General features: G+C 44.0%; 1 protein-coding gene across 2 annotated transcripts in view; it reads right to left on the minus strand.

Moving 5' to 3' along the window:
• Nucleotides 1-13,612, minus strand: part of GALNT17 (polypeptide N-acetylgalactosaminyltransferase 17) — a 276,769-nt gene that overhangs the window by 142,860 nt on the left and 120,297 nt on the right. The window contains exon 5 of one of the 2 annotated variants that reach the window (XM_074974322.1): nucleotides 12,208-12,405. The exons of the other annotated variant lie outside the window; for it this stretch is intronic. Within the exon in view, the coding sequence (XP_074830423.1) occupies nucleotides 12,208-12,405 (198 nt within the window). The remainder of the gene's footprint in view (nucleotides 1-12,207; nucleotides 12,406-13,612) is intronic. 2 annotated transcript variants of the gene reach the window in all.

Below are 13,612 nucleotides of genomic sequence, written 5' to 3' on the forward strand. Positions count from 1 at the left end.
GTCCGTCCTGTGAGCTGAAACCAGACCAACCTGTTCTGAGTTTAAAAAAAAATAAATCAGTTCACTTCTTCCTCCCCGCCCTCCGTTATTTTTTATTTTCATATACCTCTTTTCTGCTTCGTTCCAGCCAGGGGAAAGTTCTGAAATACATTAAAAAAGAATGACCTAGCTGTATGACTGGCCCATTTAGAAACCAGAATAACTGGAAATTGCATTAAATAAGGCTCTTGTATGATTTATTCATTAAAAAGTTTAAATGTGTAGGTGCTTATTACCAAAGGCCTCTCCAGCAACAGTAAATCACAGTGAAATCAAGCATAAGCCTGCAAGCAAGTGCTCTTCCCAGCCTGGTCTAAGGCTCTGATCCTACATACTCTGCAGTCAATGGGAATTTTGCCTTTGATTTCAATTGGTGCAAGATCAAACACTAAAACAATGTCCATGCAACGGGTATGGTATAGTTGTTACCTCACTTTCTATAGCCCAGTATAAGTCTTCCATCTTCATTAAATAAACAGTTCTTTGCCCCATGATGCCACTGCACTAAGATTTAAAACCTGCCTCAGTTTACAAGAGGGAGATGGCAAGAGAGTGTACTCAGTGAAGGGCCCTTTGGTCTAAAACAGGCTTCTTCTGTTGTCTGAAATTACCCAGATTTATTGACCTTCAGGACAAGGTGCAAGGCCAAGCCATATACGCAGGCTGTTGCAGAGGTGGGCTTTGGGAGGAGAGGATTTTGGGGGCTTGTGAACAGCTTGATTTTGTTGTAGCAATTTATTGCACGAGTACATAGAGCTTTGGATAGGTGCCCCTCCCCCTCTTTGGGTACGAATCTATATAAATAGTTCAGATGATATGTGAACAGTTGTTATGAAGCTGTCACTGCATTCATATGTCTCACATACTACACAAGCAAAAAGCTACACAAAGTGTTCTTCAGAAAGACCAGGCTGGGTTTTCAAAAGCATTCGATGATGGTCTATCACTGTCTTACACTGAAATCAAGGGGAGTTTTACCATTGACTTCAACGACAGCATCGTCAGGCTGGTGCTGAAAGCTTCTGAAAATTCCACTCACTGTGTTTACAAAGGAATAAAAATCTTATTGCAGTTTGCACCATCTCATTAAAAGTAGTAATCCTGCCAGAAACGAACAAAAAATAAAGTACTCCTATGTTTTGTCTAAAGTCAGTTTCCAGAGATGTTCTGGGACTGTTCAGAATAATTGACACCAAAGAAACAATAAATAATCACAATAATTCTGCCTAATCTTATGAGGTCCTACCATTGTCATCTACAATTAATGGTCTGCATAAACTCAGAGTTACTAGATGTCTTCTGATAAAAATGCCACACTAATAGTTTAATGCTGGGTAAAATATTCATAATAGTTAAGCAAGCTTGCCTAAATCAATATATTGCAGTTTTGATGTGCTGCCATAATAGGTTAACCTGTAAAGCTTACAAGGCAGAATGGAAGTGAGCTCCCCTGAGCCTGAAAACTCATTTGCCATCAAAATGCATGACTACAGATGTTACTCTGTGAAATCTACTTGATAGTAAGACCAATCTAAAAATATGTGCTTGTCCTGTGCAAAACAAATACTTCAGACTTGAAGTGTCGCCTACAAGGATTCTCAAGGGCTAGACTGGGAGAAGACGGAATCCACCAATGAGTGGTGATAAAGCAAGCACAACATTTACTAATAGGATTGAATCTGCACAAGTTCAGAGTAAAGATCAACATCAGCAGATGAGTGCTTCGAGAACTAGAAAAGACTTGGGATCTGGAATCTTGGGGCCTGATCCAAAAACCAACTGGCTTTCCATTGACTTTAGTGGACTTGGGATCACATATTTAGAGCTGAACCTAATGGGAAAGCAGTCACCTCACCATAAGCACACTGACCACTTTGTTGGCCATCTCAGCAAAGAGGCTGACTGAGTGAATATGATGACTGAAATATCTTTCTACTCCTGGAGATGGCACTTTTCACGGTGGTACATTAGCTGAGAACTTCAAGGAAAGCTTGCCCTACCTTCTACGTGTAACGGGCGCATAAAATGGAGAACTCCACTTTCCTATGTTGTCAGTGTGGCCCTTTTCGCTATCATTAATTCAATCTGAAAGTCAAAGTCTAAGAGGAAAACATAGGGGAAAAACACAAGATAAATGCTGAAAAATTTATTATAATAAAACATTATGTAAAGGTAATAAACACACACATAATCCCCTCATTCTGGGTGAAATTCATTATTGTGCAGGGGTTCATCACAAGATCTGTATGCCACTTAAGCCCTATGATTGATACTATAACAATATACAATAAACACAAAATCCATCTTTTAAAATGTGGTTGGTGGCTAAAGATAGACACCTAAATCCACACTTAGTCCCCAATATTGCATCAGCATCTTTGATAGCATACACCCTTGTCTGGGTGCAAATTCCCATTAACCCATCAAGTCAGGATTGGGAGAAGCATTAGGAAGTCAATGGGCTTTGGGACCTGCACTAGCCTTATGTACTAAAAGAGGTTGCAAGGTTCTCATAGGTACTGAGCAGCTGCAGCTTCCACTAACTTCAAGGAGGAAGGATTAGTCATGTCAAGCTTTACAGAGTATTGGTAAGCAAAATTCCCATTGACTTCAGTGGGGGCAGGATATAACTATATATATATATATGCTTATTGGTGCTTTACAGTGTGATTTTTCTCCCTTGCACCAAAAGGGAAACTTAATTGTGTTAGAAAAGTGCATAATACCATAGAATATTGCATTGTCTTGCGGGCACTAGATTGGTACTCAGGAGATCTGGGTTTGATTATCAGGCCCAGTCTGAGACCTGGGTTCCACACCTGGCTTGGCCTGCTGGGTGACCTTGAACAATGACTTCACCTCTCTTTGCCTCAGTTTTCCCATCTATAAAATGGGGATGGCACTTAAAGATCTACCGATGAAACACTACATTACAGGTAGGTATTAATTATTATTATTATTATTATTATTGCCAGCTCTGTCAATGGGTCTGTATGTCTGTGGGCAAGTCACTTAATTTCCCTGGTCAGAATTTTCAAGATTAACTAGAAGTTCAATTGGAGACACCTTAATGGGGCTTGATTTAAGTGCTGGGCACCCATGCTCTGAAATTGTGTCCTCTCAAGGTGTCTTATGCTGGGCAACAAAAAATTGAGGCATCCAGAGTCATTGGTCTCTTGAAAATCTTGGCCTCTTTGCCATCTGTATAACAGGGATAATATTTTCCTCCCTGGTAGGTACTTTGCGAAGATAATGCCATTAATGTTTGTAAGGCACTCAGATATTGTGGTGATGGATAATCAGGTGAGTTATTTCGGAATGAACCTTGGCCATTTTTTTTCTTCTCATGAAAGAAATCTATCCTGCATTCCTAGTTATTGGCAATCAATAACTCCCAACAATGATTTCCATTTTAAAAAAATTACATTTAAATGAATAGTCATCTGTCTCTGAACACAAAGAAATGAAATACTATGTAAAACAACAACAAAATGATATAGCATTATCCAGTTTAATCAACCAGCTGTTTCAGAGCTGTCATAATGTACACCAGGCTGTTTAAACAGGACCCTTTGCTTGTCATCTTTGAGACAGCCCTAGAAGTGCGCTTTCAGAGCTCAAGGACATTAAGTGGGTGTTTTGCAAAGTAAGTAAAGGTATTCAGCAGCAGTGCTTCTGCATGTCAGATAGAATTGATCTGTCCAGTCGAGTGTAGAAGGTACACCGAAAATGTCAGAAAATCCCATTATAACCATTTGGGAATGTTATGTTCACAACTGTCAATGGACCCACAGACCGTACAGCAGAGTTCCAAGACATTCCCTTCTGCATAGGGGCTAGCATATTCTACAACCACTATCAGAGAAAAATGACAACTCCAACTCCCAAGTCAGGCAAGCATCCCTGTTTGAGAAGGGCACTTAACTTTGCACATCTGCTGAAGTGCTCTTATATTGAATAAGGAAGGATTTAAGCCTGTGTTTTATTGCTTTTCTGAATTGGAGCCCCAGGGTTTGAGATGTCCTGCAAATATATAGATCCTAACAAACCATGAGGCTGTCTTGAATAGAGTATGATGAGCGTGTCTGGCCATAAATCTTCCAAATATTGGTAACTGATATAATGGTTCTGTTTCACTGAGTTTGACTTCAGTGAACTGAAAGAGTGAGAGAGGAGAAACTGGTACCTTTTGAAATAGCATCCCAATTGTGGGAGGCTGAGAGTCCCACCACTGTACTGTAAAAGGCCTGGAAATCAAACTCTGCCAGCTATGAAATTAATAATTCTTTGAGCATTGTGAGAAGATAAATTTCAGCTTTGGAATGTGCTGTTTTTAGACAAGATAATCAATCAGTGATTTCACAGCATTTCCAAGTGACCTTTTGGTGCATTGTGCACAATACAGGACGTGTTAGGTTATTTTCTTTTTCTTTGAAATATTATGTTTCTTTGAACTCCCAGTAAATGCTGATCAATAACCATTAATGACAAAAAACTGGATACACACAGACACAATATTTTGTGTATACACACACACGCAAACTAAAAAAAATACTCCATCAAGAAATGCAAATCAAGAGAGCCCAATGGTGATGATCTAATCATAAGATGATTGTTTCAAGTATCACTTACTGACCTCTCATGGTGGGAGTTCTAATTTAGATGTGATCCATTATATTGTAATCATGATTTTATCTTTTTGGCAGAATTGGTCAACAGCAGCTCAGTTAGCTTGGCAAGGAAGGTCTAGAGTCCCACCACTGTACTGTAAAAGGCCTGGAAATCAAACTCTGCCAGCTATGAAATTAATAATTCTTTGAGCATTGTGAGAAGATAAATTTCAGCTTTGGAATGTGCTGTTTTTAGACAAGATAATCAATCAGTGATTTCACAGCATTTCCAAGTGACCTTTTGGTGCATTGTGCACATTACAGGACGTGTTAGGTTATTTTCTTTTTCTTTGAAATATTATGTTTCTTTGAACTCCCAGTAAATGCTGATCAATAACCATTAATGACAAAAAACTGGATACACACAGACACAATATTTTGTGTATACACACACACGCAAACTAAAAAAAATACTCCATCAAGAAATGCAAATCAAGAGAGCCCAATGGTGATGATCTAATCATAAGATGATTGTTTCAAGTATCACTTACTGACCTCTCATGGTGGGAGTTCTAATTTAGATGTGATCCATTATATTGTAATCATGATTTTATCTTTTTGGCAGAATTGGTCAACAGCAGCTCAGTTAGCTTGGCAAGGAAGGTCTATTCATAAATCGTTTGCATGCATAAAAGAGTGCTAAGTGTCAGGACATCTTTATATAGCAGATTCTTTCACATTATAGGAAGAAACATGAAAGAGGAAATGTTTCATGGAATCCAAAAATTACACCTTGTCCTGCCTAGTCATTTAAAAAGCCTACTTTAGGGTCACATGGTACTCAAGAGGAAGATGGCTACTTAGTTCCAGACTTCTTGACTCCTCACCTATTGAGAGACTCCTCATCTCTAATAATTACTTTCCTAGCAAATGGGCAATAAGTTTCTGTCATAAACATTTAAATTAATCTCCTGGATAAAAATCAAATGATTGAATAAGGATTCAAATGAAAAAATGAGAGGCAATAAAATATCTAAGCCTGAATCCACTATGCCGGGGGGGGACGGGGACGGGGGGGTGGACTTTTTGGCCCGAGGGCCACAGCGGGATTTCAAAACTGTATGGAGGGCCGGGTAGGGAAGGCTGTGCCTCCCCAAACAGCCTGGCCCCCGCCCCCTCCCACTTTCTGCCCCCTGACTGCCGCCCTCAGAATCCCCGACCCATCCAACCCCCCTGCTCCTTGTCCCCTGACTGCCCCCTCCCAGGACCCCCCGCCCCTAACCACCACCCCCGGGATCCCACCCCCTATCCAAACCCCCTGCTCCCTGTCCCCTGACTGCCCCACCCCCTAGCCACACACCCTATGACACGCCCCCCGGGACTTCCACGCCACCTATCCAACCACCCCTGTTCCCCATCCCCTGACCGCCCTCCCCAAACCTCCGCCCTATCCAACCGCCCCCTGTTCCCTGACTGCCCCGAACCCTATCCACACCCCCGCCCCCTGACAGGCCCCCCAGGACTCCCACGTCTATCCAACGCCCCTGTTCCCTGTCCCCTGACTTCCCTGACCCCTATCTACACCCCCACCCCCTGACAGGCCCCCCCCCCGGGACTCCCACGCCCTATCCAACAGCCCCCTGTTCCCTGACAGCCCCCCGGAACCTCCTTATCCAATCCCCCTGCTCCCCGTCCCCTTACCAAGCTGCTCAGAGCAGCAGGACTGGCAGCCGCGCAGCCCAGACGGAGCCAGCCACGCCATCGTGCTGCCCGGCAGGAGCTCGCAGCCCCGCCACCCACAGCGCTGGCGGCACGGTTGCAGGGGAGGGGCCGGGGGTGAGCCTCCCCGGCTAGGAGCTCAAGGGCCGGGCAGGATGGTCCCGCAGGCCGGATGTGGCCCGTGGGCTGTAGTTTGCCCACCTCTGCCCTACACAGATGAAGCAAGAGACCACAAGGTCACAGCAAAACCTAGCCCAAGCTGTCTCAGCCCTGAAAGAATTCCTCACAGACGGATAGGATTCAATCTCAAAAGGTGTAGGTGATGTAAAATCCTGAATGGCTTGCTTGGAAGATGAGCTACAAAAGACCGCCATTGAAACCAGTGAAATTAAAGAAGAAACTGTCTCCTTAAAGCTTAGACTAGACAAACATTTAGAGAGCTGATACCAGGCTGGCCATAGGCTAAATGGCGCTGCCCCCCTTCATTTGTATAACTTTTGAATACCTTATTTTGTATTGAATTTGTAGCCCATTTCACGACTTTGACCCACGATTTGCCTGCATGATTTATCCCTGTCATATTAAATGGACTGGCGACACCCTGCCCCTTATATACCCGCGAGGGCAGGGCTGACAACATTCTAGGAGGTTTGAGGTAGTTCTCAGAAAGTCTGGAAGGTTCCACAAGATTCTACAAAGGTCCAGAACATTCTAGGAGGTTAATGAAAAATGAACCCACATATGGAATACCTGAATCATTCTACTTCAAACATCCTATTTTCCTGTTTGTCGCTAACAACAAAAACCAACACCCCAAGCCTGGTGCCGCCCCCCAGCCTGGCACCCCAGGAAGTTGCCTGGGTCTCCTGCCCCTAAATCCAGCCCTGAGCATATTTGCTTGATATAAAGCAGGAGCCTGGAGCCATCTTGAGGCTGGGCCATATTTTAGATGAGTTGCCTGCCATCAGCTTGCTTTGCCTGGATAATTATCTCTTATGAATTAAACAGGGGAGAAAATTGTCTCCGAACACATTGTCTCCAGCCTCTGCTGCTGAATATTCTGTAGGTCTAGAATAAAGATTGTGTAGAACCAGATACCCAGGAGCAAGTCAGACCATTCCTTTCCACCTCTTTTAACACATAAGTCTTGATCAGGCTCTTCAAGGACTGTTAAAAACCAAGCACGTCAAAAATGCAAAACTGAAGAAAAAAACAACAATAAAAAATACTTACCTCCTTACTTCACTCTCCTTCCTTTATCCTAAAAGGTCAACTATCTGAAATAGGCAAGATGTTTTTAACTTTGTTTTGCATATTGTAATTTAAAATTTTCCCATGTTTCCTTGCATAATTACAGAGTAAAACACAGCCATTCCTTTCAAGTAAACATTGCCATAAAATGTAAAGTGCAGATCACTATACAGCAAATAATCTTATTAATAATAATAATTGAAGCAGTTCATTTCTGTTTGTATACAGTTACCCATTATAATGGAAAGAGGTGGTATTTTACACATTTATCTTCCTCATAATGCTTCTCCTTTTGCATATTAATAATGCATATTAATAATTAGCAAGTTGTTAAATTATTTAACATTACTCTGAGGCTATTGTCTCTGTTTTGTCATTCCTTTTCCATATAGCTATTGGAAAGCATTGTGCCCTGCAATCCATATTCTCTCTAAGCCTTTGACTCTTACTTTCAAGTGATTCAACTCTTCTCAGCTTGAGGGGTCAGTGTCCATGTTACTAGACTCTCTAATGAAGTGAAGACAAATGATTATGTAGGCACCTCTTGCTACTGCTCATGTGGGTCTGTAGTGTATCTCCATCAGTCTTCACAGATCTCTGCTTTTCTGTTTAGTCCTCCTAAGTTTCTTGCACAATAGCAAAGGTGGCAGTCACGAACATCGGAATTGTCACAGTGGACGAGCCCTGAGTTGCACTGAGTCCAGGATCCTGTCTCCAAAAGCTACCAGAACTAGATGCTCCAGAGGCAGACATAAGAACCCTGCAGTAGGCAGATATGGGGTCATCTGCCCTCCACATAAGGGCTTATCCTGATCTCGGATAATTGAGACTGTCTTAAATCCTGAAGAATTGGGTTTAATATCACTTCCACAATTTTTTTTTATCATTTATAAATTTTAAGGCCAGAAGGGACCATGACAACAATCTAGTCTGACCTCCTGAATAACACGGGTCAAAGAACCTGACCCAATAATTTCTGCATCAAGCCCCTAAATTCTGTGGAGAATATTCATCTGCTCCGAGACAGATTAGATGGCAATGAACACTTGCACACAAAGCACAACGCCTTCCACTACTCCACAGAGCCATTGCATCCATAGAATGAATTATGACCTCTGGACATTCTCAATATCCATGTAAACGTCCAAACCCTTTTTTAATCTTGTTACATTCTTGGCCTCAACGATTTCCTATGGAAGTGAGTTCTATAGTTGGGGAACCCCCCGCCCCTGGCAGAGCCCCCACTCGGGGCTCCCGCTTCTTAACAAGAGGTCATTACTGGATGATCTTCTGTGCTAGTCATTTGTTTTCTTGTGGAAATTTTTTTTTTTAAACGACAACCTCTTAATCATCAGGGAAGTATCTGTGCTCCCTACAGTACGTGGGAGAGCCACACCATATCCATAAACAGCAGCAACGGCAAGAAAATGCAGAATTGGATCAAAGGAGGCCTGTTCTGGTCTTACATTATTTTAAAAGAAGCGCAAGAGTTACTTAGCAGGGACCCTGCGGATCAGCTGCCATAGGGCGAGACAAAGCAGGTGAACGACTGACTCCTGACTCATATGGAAGGCAGCAGCTCTCTAGCTCATCTAGGTGATGGGTGAGGGAGGGAGAGGTAACAGATCAGCCTGACTCCTTATCTTTCCTCCAAAACCCGCTCCACTCCTCCATCACTGACACAAGCACCATTCTTCCCATTGCTCAGACCCGTACACTGTGTGTTATCTTTGACTCCGCCTTCTCCCTTGCACACACATTCAGACTATGTCTGACTTGCATCTAAAATTGGGCCTTATTTCTCTGCCTGCACTTCACTCAGAGCTCCTGTCACTCACATCTCAACTGCTGCAATCTCTCCATTTTGCCACCCCTCCCACACACACTCCAATGCAATCACCATTCAGCTGCTATTTGCCTACAAAAAGAAAAGGAGGACTAGTGGCACCTTAGAGACTAAACAATTTATTTGAGCATAAGCTTTCGTGAGCTACAGCTCACTTCATCGGATGCATTCAGTGGAAAATACAGTGAGCCTCTAAGGTGCCACTAGTACTCCTTTTCTTTTGCTGAATACAGACTAACACAGCTGCTACTCTGAAACCTGTCATATTTGCCTAAGTTTCCCTGCCTATTGCTCTGACCACATCATCCCCATTTTTCATATCTATCCACTGACTCCTTGGCTCTCCAGAGCCCTCCCATTCCTCAATCAGCCACTCTTCTAGGGTTGCCAGGAGTCTGGTTTTCGACCAGAACACCCGGTCGAAGAGATACCCTGGTGGCTTCGGTGAGCACGACAGACTGGGCTGTTAAAAGTCCAGTGGACAGCGCAACAGGGCTAAGGCAGGCTCTCTGCCTGCAGTGGCTCCGCATGACTCCTGGAAGCAGCGGCATGTCCTCTCCTCCGGCTCCTAGGCATAGGGGCAGCCAGGGGGCGCTGCGCGCTGCCCTTGCCCCAAGCACCAGCCTCACAGCTCCCATTGGCCAGGAACTGCGGCCAATGGCAGCTGCAGGGGTGGCACCTGCGGACGGGGCAGTGCGCAGAGACACCTGGCCGCGCCTCCACGTAGGAGCCAGAGGGGGGACATACGGCTGCTTCCGGCAGCTGCCTGAGGTAAGTGCTGCCCGGAGCTTGCAGCCCTGACCCAGCCCTGATCCCCCTCCAACCCTCCAAATGCTCGATCTCAGCTTGGAGCAACCTCTATCCCCAGCCCTACCCCAGAGTCTGCACCCCCAACCAGAGCCCTCACTCCATGCTGCAGCCCAACCCCCTGAGCCAGACTGGTGAAAATGAGTGAGTGAGGATGGGGAGAGCAAGCGACAGAGGGAGGGGGGATGGAGTGGGTGGGGCCTCTGAGAAGGGGGAGGGCAGGAGCGGAGCAAGGGTGATCAGTTTTGTGCGAGTATAAAATTGACAATCCTACACTCTTCCCTCTTATTGCATTTCCCCCCTTCTCATCAATGCTGTGTACAATGCCAGTCTTCTCCTGTCCACCTTTCACCCATGTCTTTGTGCTTCCAGGCTGCTCTCTATTCATGGTACTCAGCTCCAACCCTTCAAATCCCCTTCGACACCTATAAGAAATCTATCAACCAATGACAGCTAGGCTTAGGGGAGGGGGAAAATAATAAAATGTCTATTTGTACATTAACATAGATTAGACAGGTTATTGCCCTTTCACTCACTCTTCCTATGTCCCATATTATTTATATAGTAAACTCTTAGGAGGAAGGACCACGCTTGTCTCTGTATACTATGAAGAAACATCAATATTGGGACCTTGTGGCACTAGGATAAGATCAGTAATTTATCAGTAACAATAATGCTATACATAAGTGAACAATAGCAATAACAGTTCTCCATTCCCACCCACTGCATTCTTGGGGAAGTACTTTGGGAAAGACTTTCAAAGGTATGTATGGGAGTTTGGTGCTCAGGTCCCACTGTAAGTCCATGGGAGCTAAACATCTAATTCACATCTGTGGTCTTCTCTATTGCTAGTGCTTCCACGTCCAACATTTCGGTCACTGAAAAGTTACTGTGGAATAGGAAATTATAGGGGTGACCACACTGTTAGCATGTCCTTAGGACCACAGAGTCCAAGAGTTGAAGGCCAAAAGGGAACATTACATCATCTAACCTGAACCCCTCCCACCCCCCACGTATCACAAGTCATTAAATTTCACCCAGTTACCCCTGTATTGTGCCCAATAACTTGTGTTTGGCTAAAACATAACTTTCAGAAAGGGCTCTAAGTCTTGATTTGAAGTCAAGAGACGGACAATCCACAGTTTCTCCTGGTAGTTTGTTCCAATGGCTAATCACCCTCACGGTTAAAAAAAACTGCCTTATTTCTAATTTAGATTTCTCTGGCTTCAGCTTCCAGCCATTAGCTCTATCTCCATTACACCATTTTTCCCGAGACGGATTTTTCCAGGATATACCTTTTTAGTGAGATGATATCCTGATCATTTTGTTGTCAGCAGGGATTTAAAATCATATTTTAAAGAAAATAGATTATAGGCCTAGATATTGTGTTCCTGGAGTTGAGAGAAAATGTAGGTGTTTTCCCATGCCTACGTTTGTATCAGCAGGCAAAATATGCCTGGTGGTAACACTCCCTCAGCAGCCAAGCCCATAGCAGCACATTATAAAAGAGCAATATACTGTAGCAGGTAAAAACAGTCCTGTAGCTGCTTAGACGTTGTCCGACAAATTACATTATATGAGAAAAATCAGCTCATTCCCCATGTTAATTTAAAAAGTTAACAATAAATATAATAACCTGAATTATTTTCTAGTAAAGTGACATTTTAAAATCTACAATTAAAACCTCTGCTTGTATAGTGCAACGGAGTCCTGATTCCTTACCGGTTACCTGAGTATGAATGCAATGTGAAATAATATGATGGTCCTCCACTTGGAAAAGTGAAATCCCTCACCACAGTAACATATGAACACACACTCTACTCTCAGTCTATGACATCGTTGCCACAACTTCTGGGCCATCTTCCTTACTCTACAAGTCATTCCATTTCACTGGCTCTCTTTGATTACTGAACATGTCCTGGCTCCACAACATACCTGATTGGCAGTGAAGGGTCACCAGCATCCCACCAGTCTTTGGGAGGGCTAATGTACATGCACCATAACTCCCAGCTGTACCCATGGGCAGAATTCTCATAACGCTGCACCTCAAAGTTGTCCTGCTTGATATTGTCGATGGATGGAAGAATAACCCTTTTCCGGTTTTCTTGGATTCGTGAAAGAACTGGCTCAGCCCTAAAAGGCCAAAAAGAAGGAAACAGAAAAGGGGCATGAACTGCTGTTACAACACAGATGGACACAGTAGCACTTTAACAACCCACGTACCTGATGGCAACACTTAGGTTATGTGTATGCTGCAGTCGGAGGTTTGATTGCAGGACAGATTGGCATACCTGTGCTAACTTTAATCTACCCTACTGGCTAAAAATAGTAGTAAAGACATGGTGGCATGGGTTTCAGTGTGCGTTATCCAAGTCTGCCAGGGACCCTCCATCCGTACTGGCATTGCCAGCCCATGCCAAAACCCACGCAATTACACCTCCATCTACAGTGTAGACATACCCACAGTGAATGCCTTACTTCTGCTATCTTGGACAGCACCCCTGTAGGACAGGGCAAAGAAGAAGGACCCATTTCTGTTCTCACTTAAGATGGCATAACTCCAGTGACTTGTTGGAGTTACAAAGATGCAAGGGACAGCAGAATCCAACCAACAGAGGTTAAGTGACTTGCACTAGGCCACACAGCTGTTCAGGGTTTGTCTACACTACAAAATTAAGTTGACTTTATCTAATTCGACCTCGAGCCTCCGAATTAATTAAGTCGATTGTGCATGGCCACACCATGCTCATTGTCTCGATGGAGTGTGTCCTCACTAGCAGTGCCTGCATCGATGCACAAAGCAGTGCATCGTGGGTAGCTATCCCAAAGTGCAACTTGCCACAGTGTGTTTTGGGAAGTTTGTGCAATGCCTCATGGGATCAAAACATCGTCACAGGGGAAAATGGGAACATTGCGTCAACATCGCATGATGCACTGTGCTAAATGGCAAACAACCCAGAGGTTTTTGTGCCTTAAAACTGCCGCACATATGCCGTAAGCCCAGAAGCATGGAGCCTGCTCAGTTGTGCACTCTTGCTGTGAGCATCTCAAACACCTTGTGCCTTCTCCTGCAGTATTTCCAGGGCTGAAGTAGGGTCGCTGTGTGGAACACGGAGATGTCCTGCAAGCATCCCCATCTTGGCACCAGACCACCTTGCCAAAGAGTACATAAACCGAAAGGGATACTTTTCAATGGTGTTGCAAGCACTGGTGGATCACAGGAGCGTTTCACCGACATCAAAGTAGGATGGTCAGGAAAGGTTCATGACGTGCGCATCTTTAGGAACTTGGGTCTGTTTAGAAAGCTGCAATCCGGGATTTTCTTTCCAGACCACAAAGT

The sequence above is a fragment of the Natator depressus genome, chromosome 17, assembly GCF_965152275.1.
Source record: "Natator depressus isolate rNatDep1 chromosome 17, rNatDep2.hap1, whole genome shotgun sequence".
Taxonomy (NCBI): domain Eukaryota; kingdom Metazoa; phylum Chordata; order Testudines; family Cheloniidae; genus Natator; species Natator depressus.